Source organism: Dasypus novemcinctus, chromosome 1 (genome assembly GCF_030445035.2).
Source record: "Dasypus novemcinctus isolate mDasNov1 chromosome 1, mDasNov1.1.hap2, whole genome shotgun sequence".
Lineage (NCBI taxonomy): Eukaryota > Metazoa > Chordata > Mammalia > Cingulata > Dasypodidae > Dasypus > Dasypus novemcinctus.
The window spans coordinates 166,529,922-166,545,769 of record NC_080673.1 but is presented as its reverse complement, the minus strand read 5'-3'; the positions used below and the strand labels follow the sequence as shown (position 1 = coordinate 166,545,769).

The 15,848-nt window shown below is 36.6% G+C and overlaps 1 protein-coding gene across 8 annotated transcripts in view; it reads right to left on the bottom strand.

The window, feature by feature from the left end:
- PDS5A (PDS5 cohesin associated factor A) overlaps window positions 1-15,848 on the bottom strand; it is a 159,037-nt gene that overhangs the window by 43,096 nt on the left and 100,093 nt on the right. For all 8 annotated transcript variants that reach the window (XM_058299533.2, XM_058299563.2, XM_058299545.2 and 5 more), the window contains 3 exons: window positions 9,651-9,766; window positions 2,734-2,839; window positions 1,160-1,320 (listed from right to left, as the gene is read on the bottom strand). In XM_058299533.2, the coding sequence (XP_058155516.1) occupies window positions 1,160-1,320; window positions 2,734-2,839; window positions 9,651-9,766 (383 nt within the window). The remainder of the gene's footprint in view (window positions 1-1,159; window positions 1,321-2,733; window positions 2,840-9,650; window positions 9,767-15,848) is intronic.

The following is a 15,848-nucleotide window of genomic DNA, read 5'->3' as shown; positions in this document are numbered from 1 at the left end:
CTTCACTTCAGTGATTCTCTCCTTCCTTTGCTATTAGTCTTAAGAGCAAGAAGTTTAATTCCTTATAACCAAAAAAACGTTTCCATCTATAGCTGTTTTCCTATTATTTCCTTTGGGACAGAATTTTTGAAGAATAAATCTTTGGCCTTAAAAAATGTATAGTTTTTGCTACCTTGAAAAACTCACCAGAAACTTTATTGTACTTGTGACAATCATCTTTTCTATAATGTACTTACATAAAGATTATCGTCTCTAGACTATAAACTCCTTAGAAAGCAGGGACTAATCTTGGTAATTCTTTTTTATTAGCCAGTTACAGAGCTAAGAATGAAGAGAATGTACAATAAAGAATTATTTCACAAATTAAACTATTAGCTTGCAAATTAAAAACTTCAGGATTTTTAAATGAGTCCTCTTGAAATATTATTACCCTGTGAGGAAAAACTAGTTTGTATGTGGATATAGTCAGAACTATTTGCACATACCCAAATATCAACTATGTGTTCTTCCAAGAGCTGTCTCCCACATACCTTACATCTAAATATAAATTCTCAACAAACAAATTAATTTTTAAAAAAGGAGGGGGGAGTGCAGCTCAGTGGTAGAATGCCTGCTTTGCATGTATGAGGTCCGGGGTTCAATACCCAGTATCCTCCTAAAAAAATTAAATGAAATTATATATAAAAATTCTCAGCACTAAGTCTGACCCTAAAGGCAAACTCTTAAAGATGCAAAAGTGAAAATACATAAATATACTTCATTTGTATTAGGGCAAAGGAGAGAGGATGTAATCTAGAGTGAAAGATTAAAGGAAGATAGCACCATTGCCACCAACCTACCAAACAATAAATATTAAACATTCTTTTGTGGGATATGAAGGTAGTAACTATAATCAATTTGGAGAGAAAAATATGAACATACTTATATTAGGAAGACACATTAATCACAAATATAATAAAATAATAAATTCTTAGATTTCACTCTAATGGTAGAAGAGGGGGGCACAAGAAGGGAAAGGGTGAAATAAAGGAGGGTACAGAAAATCAGCTTCTAGATCAAAGTTTTTTTCCTCTCTTATCTTCCTATACATAAATGAGAAATGATTCTATGGCTCCCATACTTAGAGAAAACTGTTGATCACGGGAACAAATATACTCACGATCGTATCTGGGGAAGGTCTGTTTCTATTTTATGGCCTGTATTTCTAAAAATTTGTATAGCAGCTTCTGCTACCTTGTCATCTTCCATTCTCAGGCACTGTAACAGGGACTCATATGTCTCTGCAGAGTGGAACGAGGTAGGATGTGTGAAAGACAGAACCTGGAGGAAGAGATATAGCTTTAAGAGTAGAGACAATATTTTAACCTAGAAAATAAAAAAGAATTATTTTCTACTATAAATAAAACTAAAAATTATGGCCTGATTATGCTGGCTACACAGAATAAAGATTTCACCTCCCAGTTTTCCTTGGTTAGTTGTGACCAACATAAAACATAAAAAGTGACTATTGCAAAATTAAGAACAAATAATAATATAATCTTTTTTCAGCATCCTTTAAGAGCCTACTACTTGTTAGGACTTATGATAGATACTGGAAATAAAAAATAAGGAAATGAGCTACAGTCTATCCATAAGGAATTTGTAGCACATTAGATATGATATATATAAAGTTTACCGTCCAGGAAATGCAAACAATTTAGTTAGTATAATTGCAGGAACAAGATGAAAAGTGGGGAAACGTGAAGAAGTGGCAAAATCAAGCAGACAATAAATAAGCATTTAATTAATGGATAATACAACCAGTAAAGAAATTCTCTTATTTCGTGGAGTTTGGAGTGATAACATTTATTATGATGTTTTGATTATTTATAGGAAATAGAAAATTAAATCTGAAACATTCAATGGAGCAACCTATTAAAATATATTTATCTTAAAGGTGATTTCACTATTAGAAATATAAAGATATAATTCAACTAATAAAAATGTAACTGAAATCTTTCTTATGAACCATCACACCAATTCTTTCAATCCAATGACCATCCCAGTTTCATCCCATCACTCTTTTGTATCTTTTAAGTCCATTGTGCTAGTTTGTCTCCTATGTATATTGTAGTGGTCTAAATGTCTCTTTGCCTTTCATTTCTTCCCCTCTGCATGATCTAATAAAAGCTCTATCAGTACCGTATCATGTTAAAAGCAGGTTAAAAGTCCCTGACAGCAACTTCCTGCCCCAAACACCCTCCACAATCTAGAATCTTGTCTCCCACTACTCTCCAAAGCCAACTCTCTTTTTCAGTTAGACAAATTTCCCTACAATCCCTAAAATATAACAAGCATTACTCATCCCCTCTGATGATGCTGTATTCCCGCTCGTTTAAGTTACATGTTGTCTAGAAAGTCTTGTCTGACCAGGACCTTACTAATTGCTCACTTCTCTGAATTCCTTTGGCATCTATTCAGATTTAAAATTTGGTAAAAAATCCCATGCTCAGATGCTGTTATATCATGATTGTGTGTGGAAAATCCTACTACTCCAGATGAAGGTTCTTAGGTTATTGATTGAGCACATATTGTTAAAAGCATAGCATGTCAAAAAGCCACAGTAAAGAAAGCCACAAAACATCTTTATAAAATGATTTCTACCACAATTTTTTAATCTTTTGGGTAGTTCCCAATAAGCCTGATTCTTGCATATCCAGAAGGAGACAAAATTGTTTATTGTTTAAAAAATACCTTAAGAAGTTCAAGTCCTGAACGGATAGCTGTATCTGGACTTACACCCTCCTCTTCATCATCTGCTGTTCCCTCTATTGATTTATTCATCAATTTTACTAGTGCACTATTAAAACAAGAAAATCTAAATTAGTAACATGACAAGATTAGTTAACTATATCCCAATTACATTTTTAACAAATCAATTTTACTGATACCTATTAATAAAGAATACAATTCATCCAAAGGGTACAATTAATGTATTTGGTATAATCACATAGTTGTGCAGGCATCACTTCATTACATTTTGACAGAACATATACCGAAGCTTCAGCTTCAAATGATGGGGGAAAAAGTTATACTGGGATTTTTAAATTCTGCTCTCTACTTGACATTTGAACCTTTCTTTCTTTTTTTTTTTAAGATTTACTTATTTCTTTCCCCTTCCCCCCATCCCCCCTCCCTGGTTGTCTATTCTCTGTGTCTATTTGCTGCGTCTTCTTCTTTGTCTGCTTCTGTTGTTGTCAGCGGCACGGGAAATCTGTGTTTCTTTTTGTTGCGTCATCTTGTTCTGTCAGCTCTCCATGTGGGCGGTGCCATTCTTAGGCAGGCTGCACTTTCTTTCACGCTGGGCAGCTCCGTACGCTGGGCGGCTCTGTATGGGGTGCACTCCTTGCCGGTGGGGCTCCCCTATGCAGGGGACACCCCTACGTGGCATGGCACTCCTTGCGCGCATCAGCACTGCATGCAGGCCAGCTCCACACGGGTCAAGGAGGCCCAGGGTTTGAACCGTGGACCTCCCATGTGGTAGACAGATGCCCTAGCCACTGGGCCAAGTCCACTTCCCTACATTTGAACTTATTTTTCTTTATTTCTATACACGTTTCTTGCTTCTATATACTTAAATGTTTGATTTTTCAAATAGGAAAGGTAGGGAAGAGGATATGTGCCTCAAGTGATTGGGCTTCCGGTCTACCATATGGGAGGACCCAGGTTTGATTCCTGGGGCCTCCTGGTAAAGGTGTGCCTGTTCAGCAAGCTAGGTCTATGTGTTGAGCCAGGCTCATGCGGCAAGTGACACAGTAAGGTGATGGTGCAACAAAAAAGAAAGACGCAGGGGAGAGTCAAGGCAAGATGTAACAGAAACCAGGAATGGAAGTAGCAAGAGCAACAGGGAACCTCTCTCCTACATTGGAGGTCCCCAGGATTAAATCCTGGTGAAGCCTAGGGGAGAAAATGAGAAGAGAGGAGATGAGAGGAGGAAAAAAAGAAAAAAGAAACAAACACAGAAGATCATACAGTGAATGGACACAGACAGCAAAACAGTGGGGGATGGGGAAGGGAACCAAATGTCTAAAAAAAAAAAACAGAAAGGAATTATGTGGTTAACTATATAACAAATGAGAATATCTCTTTCTTTCTTTCTTTTTAAAGATTTATTTATTTATCCCCGCCCCCCCTTGTTTGCGCTGTGTGTCCATCAGCTGTGTGTTCTTCTGTGACTGCTTGTATTCTTGTTAGGTGGCTCCAGGAACCCACCCTGGGACCTTCTGAAGACGGAGAGAGGCAATCATTCTCTTGTGCCACCTCAGCTCCCTGTTCTGCTACAGCTCTTACTGACTTTCCTTTGTGTCTCTTTTTGTTGTGTCATCTTGCTGTGCCAGCTCTCTGCAACAGCCAGCACTCCTGTGTGGGGCGGCACTCCTGTGTGGTACAGCTTACCCTCACCAAGAGGCCCTGAGCATTGAACTTTGGACCTCTTATGTGGTAGACGGAAGCCCAACTGCTTGAGTTATACCTGTTTCCTGAGAAGGTCTATTTCTTACAACAAAATGAAATACCAAATGGTTTAGAGCTAAAATGAAAAATAAAAATAAAGTTTAGGTTAAAATTATAGAATGATTAAGGCATGAGAATTCTGAGCTATAACTAGAAAAAATGAAAAAGTAAAAACAAGATACTCAAATGCATAATAATCAAAGCTTTGTATTGAAAAACAAAACTGAAATTAAAATGACACAGAATATTAAACATGTTTAATGATAAACAATGATAAACATTCATTTTCTTATATAGAGATCATTTACAAATGTAAGAAAAATAAGACAGCAGTTCCTAAATAGGCAAATGACAATTCACTAAAAACAAAATAAGAATAGTAAACAAATACAGGGACAAAGGTACTAATCATTGCTAATTTCCTGAATTTCTGTAGTTCTAGAAATTTATGCCAAAGAAGTTTATTCATACTACAGGTTCATAAATTAGAAACTGCTTAATTATTCAACATTACAGAATTAGTTGTTGAAATATCCTACCATTGTTTACAAAATGAAATATTACATGGTAAATAAAAACCAGACTCAAGCAATATTGCATCATTTCAAGTAAAAATAGATATGTGATGAGGGATTTTAAGAAATAGTCATCATCAAAAAATGAAGAAGGGGAGCGGATATAGTGCAAGTGGTTAAGCGCCTGCTTCCCATGTATGAGGTCCTGGGTTTGATCTCCGGTAACTCCTAAAAAATAAACTCCAGCAGTTAAGTGCCCGTCTCCCACATGGGAGGTTGGTTCCGGTGCCTCCTGAAAAAACATAAACAACAAGCAAAAACAAATGAAAAAACCAACTCAGGGAAGTGGATGTGGTTCAGCACCAGCTTCCCATACGAGGTTCATCCCCCGCACCTCAGGAAAAAAAAAAAAAAAAAAAGAGGAGGAGGAGGAGGAAGAAGAAAAATAAAATAGTACCTTATAATGAAGGTACACTATTTGGAAGTACAAATTGGATAAATGCATATATATAATTGAAAATTCAAAATGCTATTCACCCATTTAAAGTGTATAATTGAATAGTTTAAGTATATATACAGGGTTGTACAATTATTATCACAATCTCATTTTAGAACATTTTTGCCTCAGCACCTCCCCCAAACAAACCCTGCCCCCTCCAGCACTAGGCAACCACTAATCAATTTTTCTCTCTATATTTGTCTATTTTGAACAATTCATATAAATGGAACTATATAGTAAATGGTATTTTATGACTGTGTTCTTTCACTTAGCATGGTGTTTTTAAGGTTCATCCATGTTGCAGCATGTGTCACGACTTCATTTATTTTTATTTCTGCATAATTCTCCACTATATGGATATAAGATATTTTATTTATTCATTTATCAGTAGATGGACATTTGAGTTATTTATGCTTTTTGGCTACCATGAACAATGTTACACTCTGTTGTATCCATACAATGGAATACTTCTCAGCAATAGAAATGAGCAAACTATATAAGCAAAAACATGGATGAATTTCAAAAGCATTGTGTTAAATAAAAGATATCAGACACAAAGGATATAAATTCTAGAAAAGGTAAAGCTTATAATAACATAATGCAGAGTAGTGGTTACCAGGTATGGGGAAAGGAGATTGGCTACAGAAAGGCATAAGGCAGTATGAACATCCAGGTATATGTTTGTGTGGTTATCTGTTTCACTTTCTGTTGGGTATATATCTAAGAGGAGAATTGCTAGATCATACGGTACTATGCTTAACTTTCTTAGAAACTGCAGACCAGTTTTCCAAAGCAGCTACACTATTTTACAATCTTACCAGCAGTATATAAAAGTTCCAACTTTTCCATATCCTTGCCAACATTTGTCTGTCTTATTGATTACAGTCATCCTAGTGGGTATAAAGGGTATCTCATGGTGGATATATATATCTACACATACCATTTCCATTACAAAAAATACTGCCTTATGCCTTTCTGTAGCCAATCTCCTTTCCCCATACCTGGTAACCACTACTCTGCATTATGTTATTATAAGCTTTACCTTTTCTAGAATTTATATCCTTTGTGTCTGATATCTTTTATTTAACACAATGCTTTTGAAATTCATCCATGTTTTTGCTTATATAGTTTGCTCATTTCTATTGCTGAGAAGTATTCCATTGTATGGATACAACAGAGTGTATCAATACAATTGTAAGGCATCTGGCTATTATTTCTAGTTTCTGTGTATTATGAATAAAGCTGCTAAAAGCATTTAAGAACAAGGCTTTGGGAAACGGACTTGGCCCAGTGGTTAGGGCGTCCGTCTACCACATGGGAGGTCCGAGGTTCAAACCCCGGGCCTCCTTGACCCGTGTGGAGCTGGCCCATGCGCAGTGCTGATGCGCACAAGGAGTGCCGTACCACGCAAGGGTGTCCCCCGCGTAGGGGAGCCCCACGCGCAAAGAGTGCGCCCGTAAGGAGAGCCGCCCAGCGCGATAGAAAAGTACAGCCTGCCCAGGAATGGTGCCTCCCACACTTCCCGTGCCACTGACGACAACAGAAGCGGACAAAGAAACAAGAAGCAGCAAACAGACACAGAGAAGAGACAACCGGGGGAGGGGGAGGAATTAAATAAAAATAAATAAATCTTAAAAAAAAAAAAAAGAACAAGGCTTTGTGTAAATGCATGCTTTCTTTTCTGTTGGCCATAGTAGGTACACAGTGGTATATCCTGTAATTTGGATGTACACTTCTCTAATGACTAATGATGTTGAGTTTCTTGTGCTTATTTACCCTTTGTATATGTTATTTGGTACAGTGCTTGTCAAATCTTTTGCCCACTTTTTTTTTTTAAGGAGGTTCTAGGGATTGAACCCAGGACCTTGTACATAGGAAGGAGATGCTCAACCACTGAGCTACATCCACTCTCTCATAGGAGTTGTATTTTTTATTTTGTTTGTTTTTAGGAGGTACCGGGGATCAAACCCAGGACCTCGTACACAGGAAGCAGACACTCAACCACATGAGCTACATCCACTCCTTTTGCCCATTTTTAAATTGGGTCATTTGTCTTATTATTGACTTGTAAGAGTTTTTAATATAGTCTATATAAATCCTTTATCAAATATTTGCTTTGCAAAGATTTCCTCTCAGTGTGTATACTGACTTTTTAATGGTGTCTTGCAAAAAAACAAAGTTAATTCCCTTACATGATTTGTCATTTTTTGTGTCTGTCAAAACAATGTTTGCCTACCTTATATTTTCTTCTAGAATTTTTAGCTCTGACATTAAATAGCTTTTAAAAAGTTATTTCCAATTTAAGAAAAAATAAGCTTTATATTAGGTGGAAATCATACTAATGGGTGCACGAATTTAACAAATGTGTTAAGTGTGTTTGAAAACATAAATGCATCGGACAACACACATGCATTTATTTAACAAGTGTTTATTGATTGCCTATTATGTGCCAAATATCACAGTCTGTCCTGGGAACACAGCGTGAAAACAAGACAGGCATAATAATTTCTGCTTTTGTTGTGAAGCAGACAGATCACCACCATGAGTCAAGAAGCAGGAAGAAAAAGATCCTAGTCTTGAAGCCAGGATTATATCCTTCCTCCTACAAAAATATTTTTGCTCTTTTTCTAATTAGATAAATAATAAACACCCATGTATCTCACAGGGCCATAATAAAGTAAAAGATTATCTCACCAATACAACTGCATCTTAAAAATTGCTTGGGAAGCTTTTGCTTTGTCCCTTTCTCTCTGATACTGTACAATGGATTCTACAAACCGTCACTGTTCTATGTATGTCTAAACCCTTACACTGAGCAGAATACCTCACTTTTAATATAGTGGTCAAAAATGGAGGCCATAAGTATTTCTTAATTTTCCAAACCCCATCTTTGAACCTCTTCTAATTTGTGTCCATTATTTCCTCTTGCCATAGTGGAAGATTTCCTTCTTCTGTTGTCCTTTAGGGATGCTGCTCCATCATTAATTATGTCCCCAACCCCACCCTCAATCTCTTCTTTTAGCTTCTTTCAAAAGTATTTTAATCATCAAAATACCTTCACTGAAAGGTACTGGACCCCTTAATTTTCTCTAACCTCAACAGTGGGGCAGAGAGGAAGAGTCTCCTGATGGCACTGTCTTTTTCAAAGTCAACCCACAGGGGGCAAGAATGCCTATTTCCACTATATCATACCCTTAATTTATCCCATGAAAATCAAGTGGTGGGGAAGAAAGAACACTGACATGGAAAATAACAAATTTGGTCTTAAGTATGGTTTTTGCCATTATCTAGCTGTGTACAAATGACACTCTCTAAACTTTCCTATTTGCAAATAAGGAAATTAGAGGTGAAGGAAATCTTAGTCAAAAGGAAAAAAAAAGCAAACAATAGTATTAATAACCAGCAGTTCAATATGCCCATGCTGTGATTCACAGGTGAAATAACTAGTGACTTGGGTGCTAGATCTAGGTTGTCTGGTAAGAGAAACAAGTTCTACATAGTCACCCAATGGAGAGAGAAAAACATATAGCTTATCCACTGGAAAAATTACTAGTGCAAGTGAAATTGTTTACAGAGGTTTACAATAAGAAATCACTAGAAACAACTGAAATGCCAAACTATGGGAACAGTTAATAAAAAAGAGCTGTCAATTAACACTTCTTATGCCAGGTCATGTACTTTTCATATATTATCTCTGATTTTCACAACAATCAAACAAGCATATATTACACATATATTAAGGTTAAGAAAATAAATTGAAGTTCATATAAATGAAGGGATTTCTTCAAAGTCACAAAGCTCTTTGCAGTAGAGGCATGTTTAGAAGTCTAATGGCAACCCTGTGTTCTTGTCGATAGATCATTGTTTTCATACTTCTCAAGCAAAAAGTGGTAAAATATATACTGTAGACTATTATGTGCCCATTAAAATGTTAATAATCAGAGACTGGCTGACAGCTTTATAGATTTTTCTTCTTTTTACCTTTCCCAAAAGAGCTGACCTTTTTTATCAACTTGAATGACATATGCCTCTGCCATTACAAAGGTATATATAGGAGACCTTTTTAGGTCTCCTATGGGCGTAGAATTTAAACTTAAAACATTATAATTTATGGTCTATTTTTATGTGAATGTTTCCTAGCTTACCTTATGGCTTCTGAATCAATGTGCACAGGTGCAATTCTTTCCAACAGAAATTTGACCATCTCTAGAAAAGGATTTGTTGGTTGCTTAGGATTTGCAAGTTTCCGAGCTATTTCTCTCTATAGAAAGGAAAGAGTTTTACCATAAGAATGATTTGCTTTCAGGTATTTTTTTCCCCCAAAATAAAAATGAATGTAGGCATCAAAAGCATTCAGAAGATGTGAAATCAGAAAACTCTTCTGCATTAGACTCTGACTATAATTTATACATATAATTGAGCACTGACATCAAAATCTGGATTGTGACAACAAAGGTGAGGGCGAGGTTTCTGTGAGATTTACACTTTTTGTCTCATATTTCTACACTAAAATTAGTGGCTAGTATAAGAGCACATGTATACATTCTACTTTTGAAAAAAATAAAAAACAAAATATTCACAGGTATGTTTCACTGACTTAATATATTCATAATTTGACATATTGTGGTTTATTTCAGCTAACAATTTTTTTTAAAAAAGAGGGAGACTCATAAGTCTATATTTATAATTTTGTATATGAGTAGCATGTAATCCCCTAAATTTTTAATTATTTATAACACAGACATAGAATTACTGAAGGCTGTTTGATGGATCCAAGAATATAAGTAACTTCCAATTTAAGTTCAAACATGATAGTACTACATCAAATAGCTCCTACAAAGAGAGATATTTTGCTGGAGGTTTCCAAAAAAGATGAGGATTTAATGATCAGAGACTGATTCCCCCGAAGACAAGGTTAAACTTATAATGTACAGAATAGTGAAAGAAATTTATATTAATAATAAGGCTTTTAATTGAATACTTCAAATAATAAATTTAGATAAAGTGCATTAACAATGTTTTCCAGGTCAAGGCAACACCATCAAACCTCACCCAGAGTCAGGCATGTAACCATCCAGAGTGATGGCAACAGCAGCAGTACAGCTGTGGTGCTGGGAGCAGCTACACGGAGGGAGATGCTGGCTGCGCTAACAACACGAGAAGTACTAGATTTTGACAACGACTTTGCACCGTGTGTGAGTATAAGGCTAGTCGTTCTCAGCTCATGAGATGTTGGAAAGTCTGCTATGACCATGTAGCTTGTTCAAGGAATTTCTGTTGAAAAAAATATGATTCTATAAGATTCTTATAGAAAGTAAGTTGAATTAGGTGCACAACAGTGTGCTTGAAATCTGGGACAGTGCAGGAAAGGAACAATTTATAGCAATGATTTGTACATGATTTGTAGGATTTGTACATGAAAAACAAACAAGGCTTTGTATTAGTCTGTCCCAGCATCGAATGGTCCACATTTTATGATTTACAAGATCTGAGAGAACAGATTCTTTGAGTAAAAGACAATAATAATGTTCCAATGATTCCGGTTGGTAATAAGTGTGACTTGGAGGATGAAGAGTTGTAGGAAAGAAGCAAGGTCAAAATCTAGCATGACAATGGAATAAATGCACTCTTAGAATCTTCTGCAAAACCAAAAATAAATTTAATGAGATCTTTGATGACCTATTAAGGCAAATTGACGGAAAAACTCCAGTGCCTGGGAAGGCCTGCAAAAAAGACATCATGTCAGCTGCTTTATATACTAAATGCATTGTAGCTCTGAGTCAAGTCTGAGGAATCATTGCCAAATTCAACAGTGCCAGCATTCCAACTTTGTTAAACCTACCACATCTTACATAGACTTTTCAGTGGTGGTACCCTTTTAAGAGGCAGATGAGGGAGTGGTTGTGCTCAAGTGGTTGAGCTCCCCACCTCCCACATGGGAGGTCCCGGGTTCGGGTCCCGGTGCCTCCTGAAAAATAAAACAAACAACAAGCAAAACAAATGAAAAAGTCAACTCAGGGAAGCTGATGTAGCTCAGTGGTCAAGGGCCGTTTTCCCACATGAGGTCCTGGATTCAACACCTGGTCCCCAGTACCTCAGAACAGAAGAACAGAAGACAGGAGAACAGAAAGAGAAGGAAATGGAAAAAATGGAACAGGGTCTCAGGGAATTAAATGAAAATGTGAAACACACAAAAAAACACGCACTATCAGTGTGTTCTAGAAGGAGAAAAAAAGGGAAAAGGAGCAGAAAAAATCCGAGGAAATAATGACTGAAACCTTTCCTACCCTAATGAAAGACAAAAATATCAAAACAGAATAAATCCGAATGCACTACCCCAAGACACCTAATACTCAGAATGACAAATACCAGAAATAAAGAGAGGATTCTAAAAGCAGCAAGAGAAAAACAAAGTATCACATACAAGGGAAAACTGATAGGCTTAATTGCTAATCTCTCATCAGAAACCATGAAGGAACGAAAAAGTGGTATGATGTATTTAAGGTACTAAAGAGAAAAACTGCCAGCCAAGAATTTTGCATCTGGCGAAGCTGTCCTTCAAAAATGAGGGTGAGTTCCAAGTCTTCACAGACAGACAAAAACAGATAGAATATGTTACCAAAGACCAGACTTGCAAGAGATACTAAATGGGGGTGCTACAGCCTGAAAGGAAAAAACAAGGGTGAGAGATTTGGAGAAGAGCTTAAAAATGAAGATTATTAGGAAGGGTAAACTAAAGGATAAGAAGACAGCCAAAAGAACAATATGACAACAGAGAACTGAAGGACAAAATGGATGAAGCAATTATAAAGTTTTAAGTAGCTCTTCACATCTATCCCATGAACCCTGAAATATGAAAGACCTTTCATTGGCAAGAACACTCTCTGCAAGCAACAGAAAGTGGCACAAAGGATTAAAAAGAGTGAATCGGGAAGCAGACTTGGCCCAATGGATAGGGCGTCTGCCTACCACATGGGAGGTCCACAGTTCAAATCCCGGGCCTCCTTGACCCATGTGGAGCTGGCCCATACACAGTGCTGATGCGCACAAGGAGTGCCGTGCCACGCAGGGGTGTCCCCCACACAGGGGAGCCCCACGTGCAAGGAGTGTGCCCCGTAAGGAGAGCTGCCCAGCGCGAAATAAAGTGCAGCCTGCCCAAGAATGGCGACACACGGAGAGCTGACACAACAAGATGACACAACAAAAAAGAAACACAGATCCCAGTGCCGCTGGTAAGGATAGAAGTGGTCATAGAAGAAGACACAGCGAATGGACACAGAGAGCACAAAAGTGGGGGGGGGGAGAGAAAAAAAAAATTACTTTAAAAAGAGTGAATCATCAGCAGAAGTAACAGATTTCTCACCGAAGTTAATTCCTGACCATGACTTTGAAAGTGATGAAATTGTTGCTGTTTGTGCACCTATTGCTGAAAAACAGAAGACAGCTTCAACAAATAAAACAATGGTAATTGTGTCTGCTTCTGGGACTGCAGAGATTAACTGAGAAGGAAGATGGTGCTCCAACATCAAATGGCTCTGTTTTTATCAAAGCCTGATGAAGGAAAATGCATAGCATGAATTATTTGAATCTGTCTTTTTTGATTATCATTTAAAATTTTAGACATAGGGACATCCATTCTGGAGAAACAGGGCAAAACTCCTGTTTTTAAAATAAATTTGTTTGGACTGTGCTTTGATAAGTTATGGTTTATACTTAACATTAGAATTCTGAGCAAAATGTTTTTCACGTATAAACTTAATCCAAATATATGGATGGATACATTTTAAAGACACAACCTGAAAAGCAAATTCTTGAATAGTAAACAACTCAGTCAGTGTTATTAAAATGCTGACTCACTGACTTTTGTTTTATGATAAAGGAAATAAGTGACTGCTTTCTCTGCTAGAAATATACTTTCAGTCAGTCTGTTTTCCCTGCTTCTGTAGAGGAAGTTTGTCACAAGGCTTCAAAGTTTTTAATATTCATTTTGATTCAAAGTTGTGGTTTTGTTGTATGTGGAATCTTTTAAAGTTCAGCCAAAAATGCATGCAAATGTGAACATTCTGAAGTTTCTCTTAACTATGATTTGTGCTTAAGTTTTCTGGCTTTAAAGAAGTTATAAAAATGGTAGTTACCTCCTTTAGTATTTGTTAGATGTGTGGTGTACTGATAAATGTCACAATGATGGTTTTATTTTTTAGATTATTACTGTAGGTAAGTTAGTCCTTACCACAAGTGAAAATGTGCATTTTAAAAAATAAGTGGCTTTTACAGATACATCATAATAAATTGTACTGCTACATTAAAAAAAAAATAGGGGATGATGTGGAAGATGGAGGGAGGTACATGGGAATCCCTTATACCTTTTTTAAAAAACAGATTTATTTTTAAATTAATTTTTCTCCCCTTCCCTGCCCGCCCCCCCCCCCAGTTGTTTGCTCTCTGTGTCCATTTGCTGTGTGTTCTTTTGTGTCGGCTTGTTTTTGTTGGCAGCACCAGGCATCTGCGTTTCTTTTTTGTTGTGTCATCTCGCTGTGTCAGCTCTCCATGTGTGCAGCACCACTCCTGGGTAGGCTGTACTTTTTTGTGTAGGGTGGCTCTCCTCATGGGGTGCACTCCTTGCGCGTGGGGCTCCCCTACACAGGGGGCACCCCCTCGTGGCATGGCACTCCTTGCATGCAGCAGCACTGTGTGTGGGCCAGCTCAACACAAGGGTTAGGAGGCCTTTGGTTTGAACCCTGGACCTCCCATGTGGTAGGCAGATGCTCTATCAGCTGAGCCAAATCTGCTTCCCTCCCTTATACTTTTTTATGTAACTTTTTTGTATCTAAAACCTCTGTAAAAAAATAAAGGTTATTATATTTAAAAAAAAGGGGGGGGGGAATGAAAGCTACAATTTCAGTTTGTACATTCTAATCACTTTCCAGTATTACAAGCGAAATTTTTATTTATATAATAGTCCCAGAGTATGCAACTGGTAAAACCAGAAGCTATGTCCAGTATTACTGCTTAAGAGACATTCTTCATTCACCAGTGTTGTACATGTATGAAAATCACATACTGTATTCTTTAACACACACCATAAAATTTGTATTGGAGAGCACAATGATGTAAATCCTGAGTGTAACTATTTAGCTTAATAAAAGAAAGTCCAAAGAGCTCCTAAGTAGACTACTCCAGATAACTATGCTTCTTTGATACTCATAGCTTATTGTATTTTAAAAAGTCAAGGCCATCATTGTATTGTACAAAATAAGTGCTTTTTGATTAATGCAGCTATATATATATATTTAAATTAAAAAAAAACACAAAAACATGTGGAGACAGTGATCATGTCCTTAAAATATGATAGTCCTTTCAGCAAAATGTCTTAAAGATACTGCCCTTTAATATATGTTGGGAAGAAAATGTCCAGACTTTTCAAAACTCTGGTATGATTCTTCTTTTGTTCACATGGGTAACATTTAATAGTTTTATGTACAGTGGGGGTCTACAACAAGAACTGTATATTTTCAAACTTTTTAATAGTATAACAATTTTTGTAAATAATTTTCAGGTTTCTGCAGTTGTAGATTCTCATTGTGAAACCCTTGCTTGCTCATTCATAAGTGTATTTGCAATGCCAAATATACAGGTTTAGGATGTTTGCCTGTTAGTGATTGTTTCAATGTATAATGTTCTGGTTGAGATGTTAAATGGTGGATGAGTACTGTGGATGTGGGTGTGGAAGAAATTTAATCACATGTAACTGGTCACAAGGCCTAAGTTACAGTAACTGTTGCTGTTGTATTTAATGCCTTGTCCTTTGTATGCATTAACATTGGGTGTAAAGATTGTGTGTCTATCCAATAAGGAACCACAGTTATTTAAATTGGCCAACCTAATGTTACAACTACTTTGAGGTGCTCAAACGTAAACTAAAAGCCTTAAAGTGGTGTTATTTTGTATAACAGTGTTAGTAGTTAAATAAATTTGGATAGCCATGCAGAAAAATAAAGTTTTCCAACTATACAGCAATAATAAATGGTAGCCATTTTATTTATAAAGCTTTTTTAATAAAAAATAATATTTAGGGATATATTTTCAGGTGGACAAAAGAGAAAGGAAAAAAGATTTCTATTATGTTCTTAAATGACACATTAACACAAATTAATTACAAAGGCAAAAGTAAATAAGGTACCATCCATATTTATTATTAAAGTGAAGTCCCAAGGACTGAGATTCTGAAGAAAATTTCTCGGTTATTAGGAGATGTCTGGTTTATTTTAGCAAACTGTAATTAATTAAGCAAAATTTTATTTGAGAAAATAAGAATTTTTCCTCAGTGCTTAATCCTCACATGC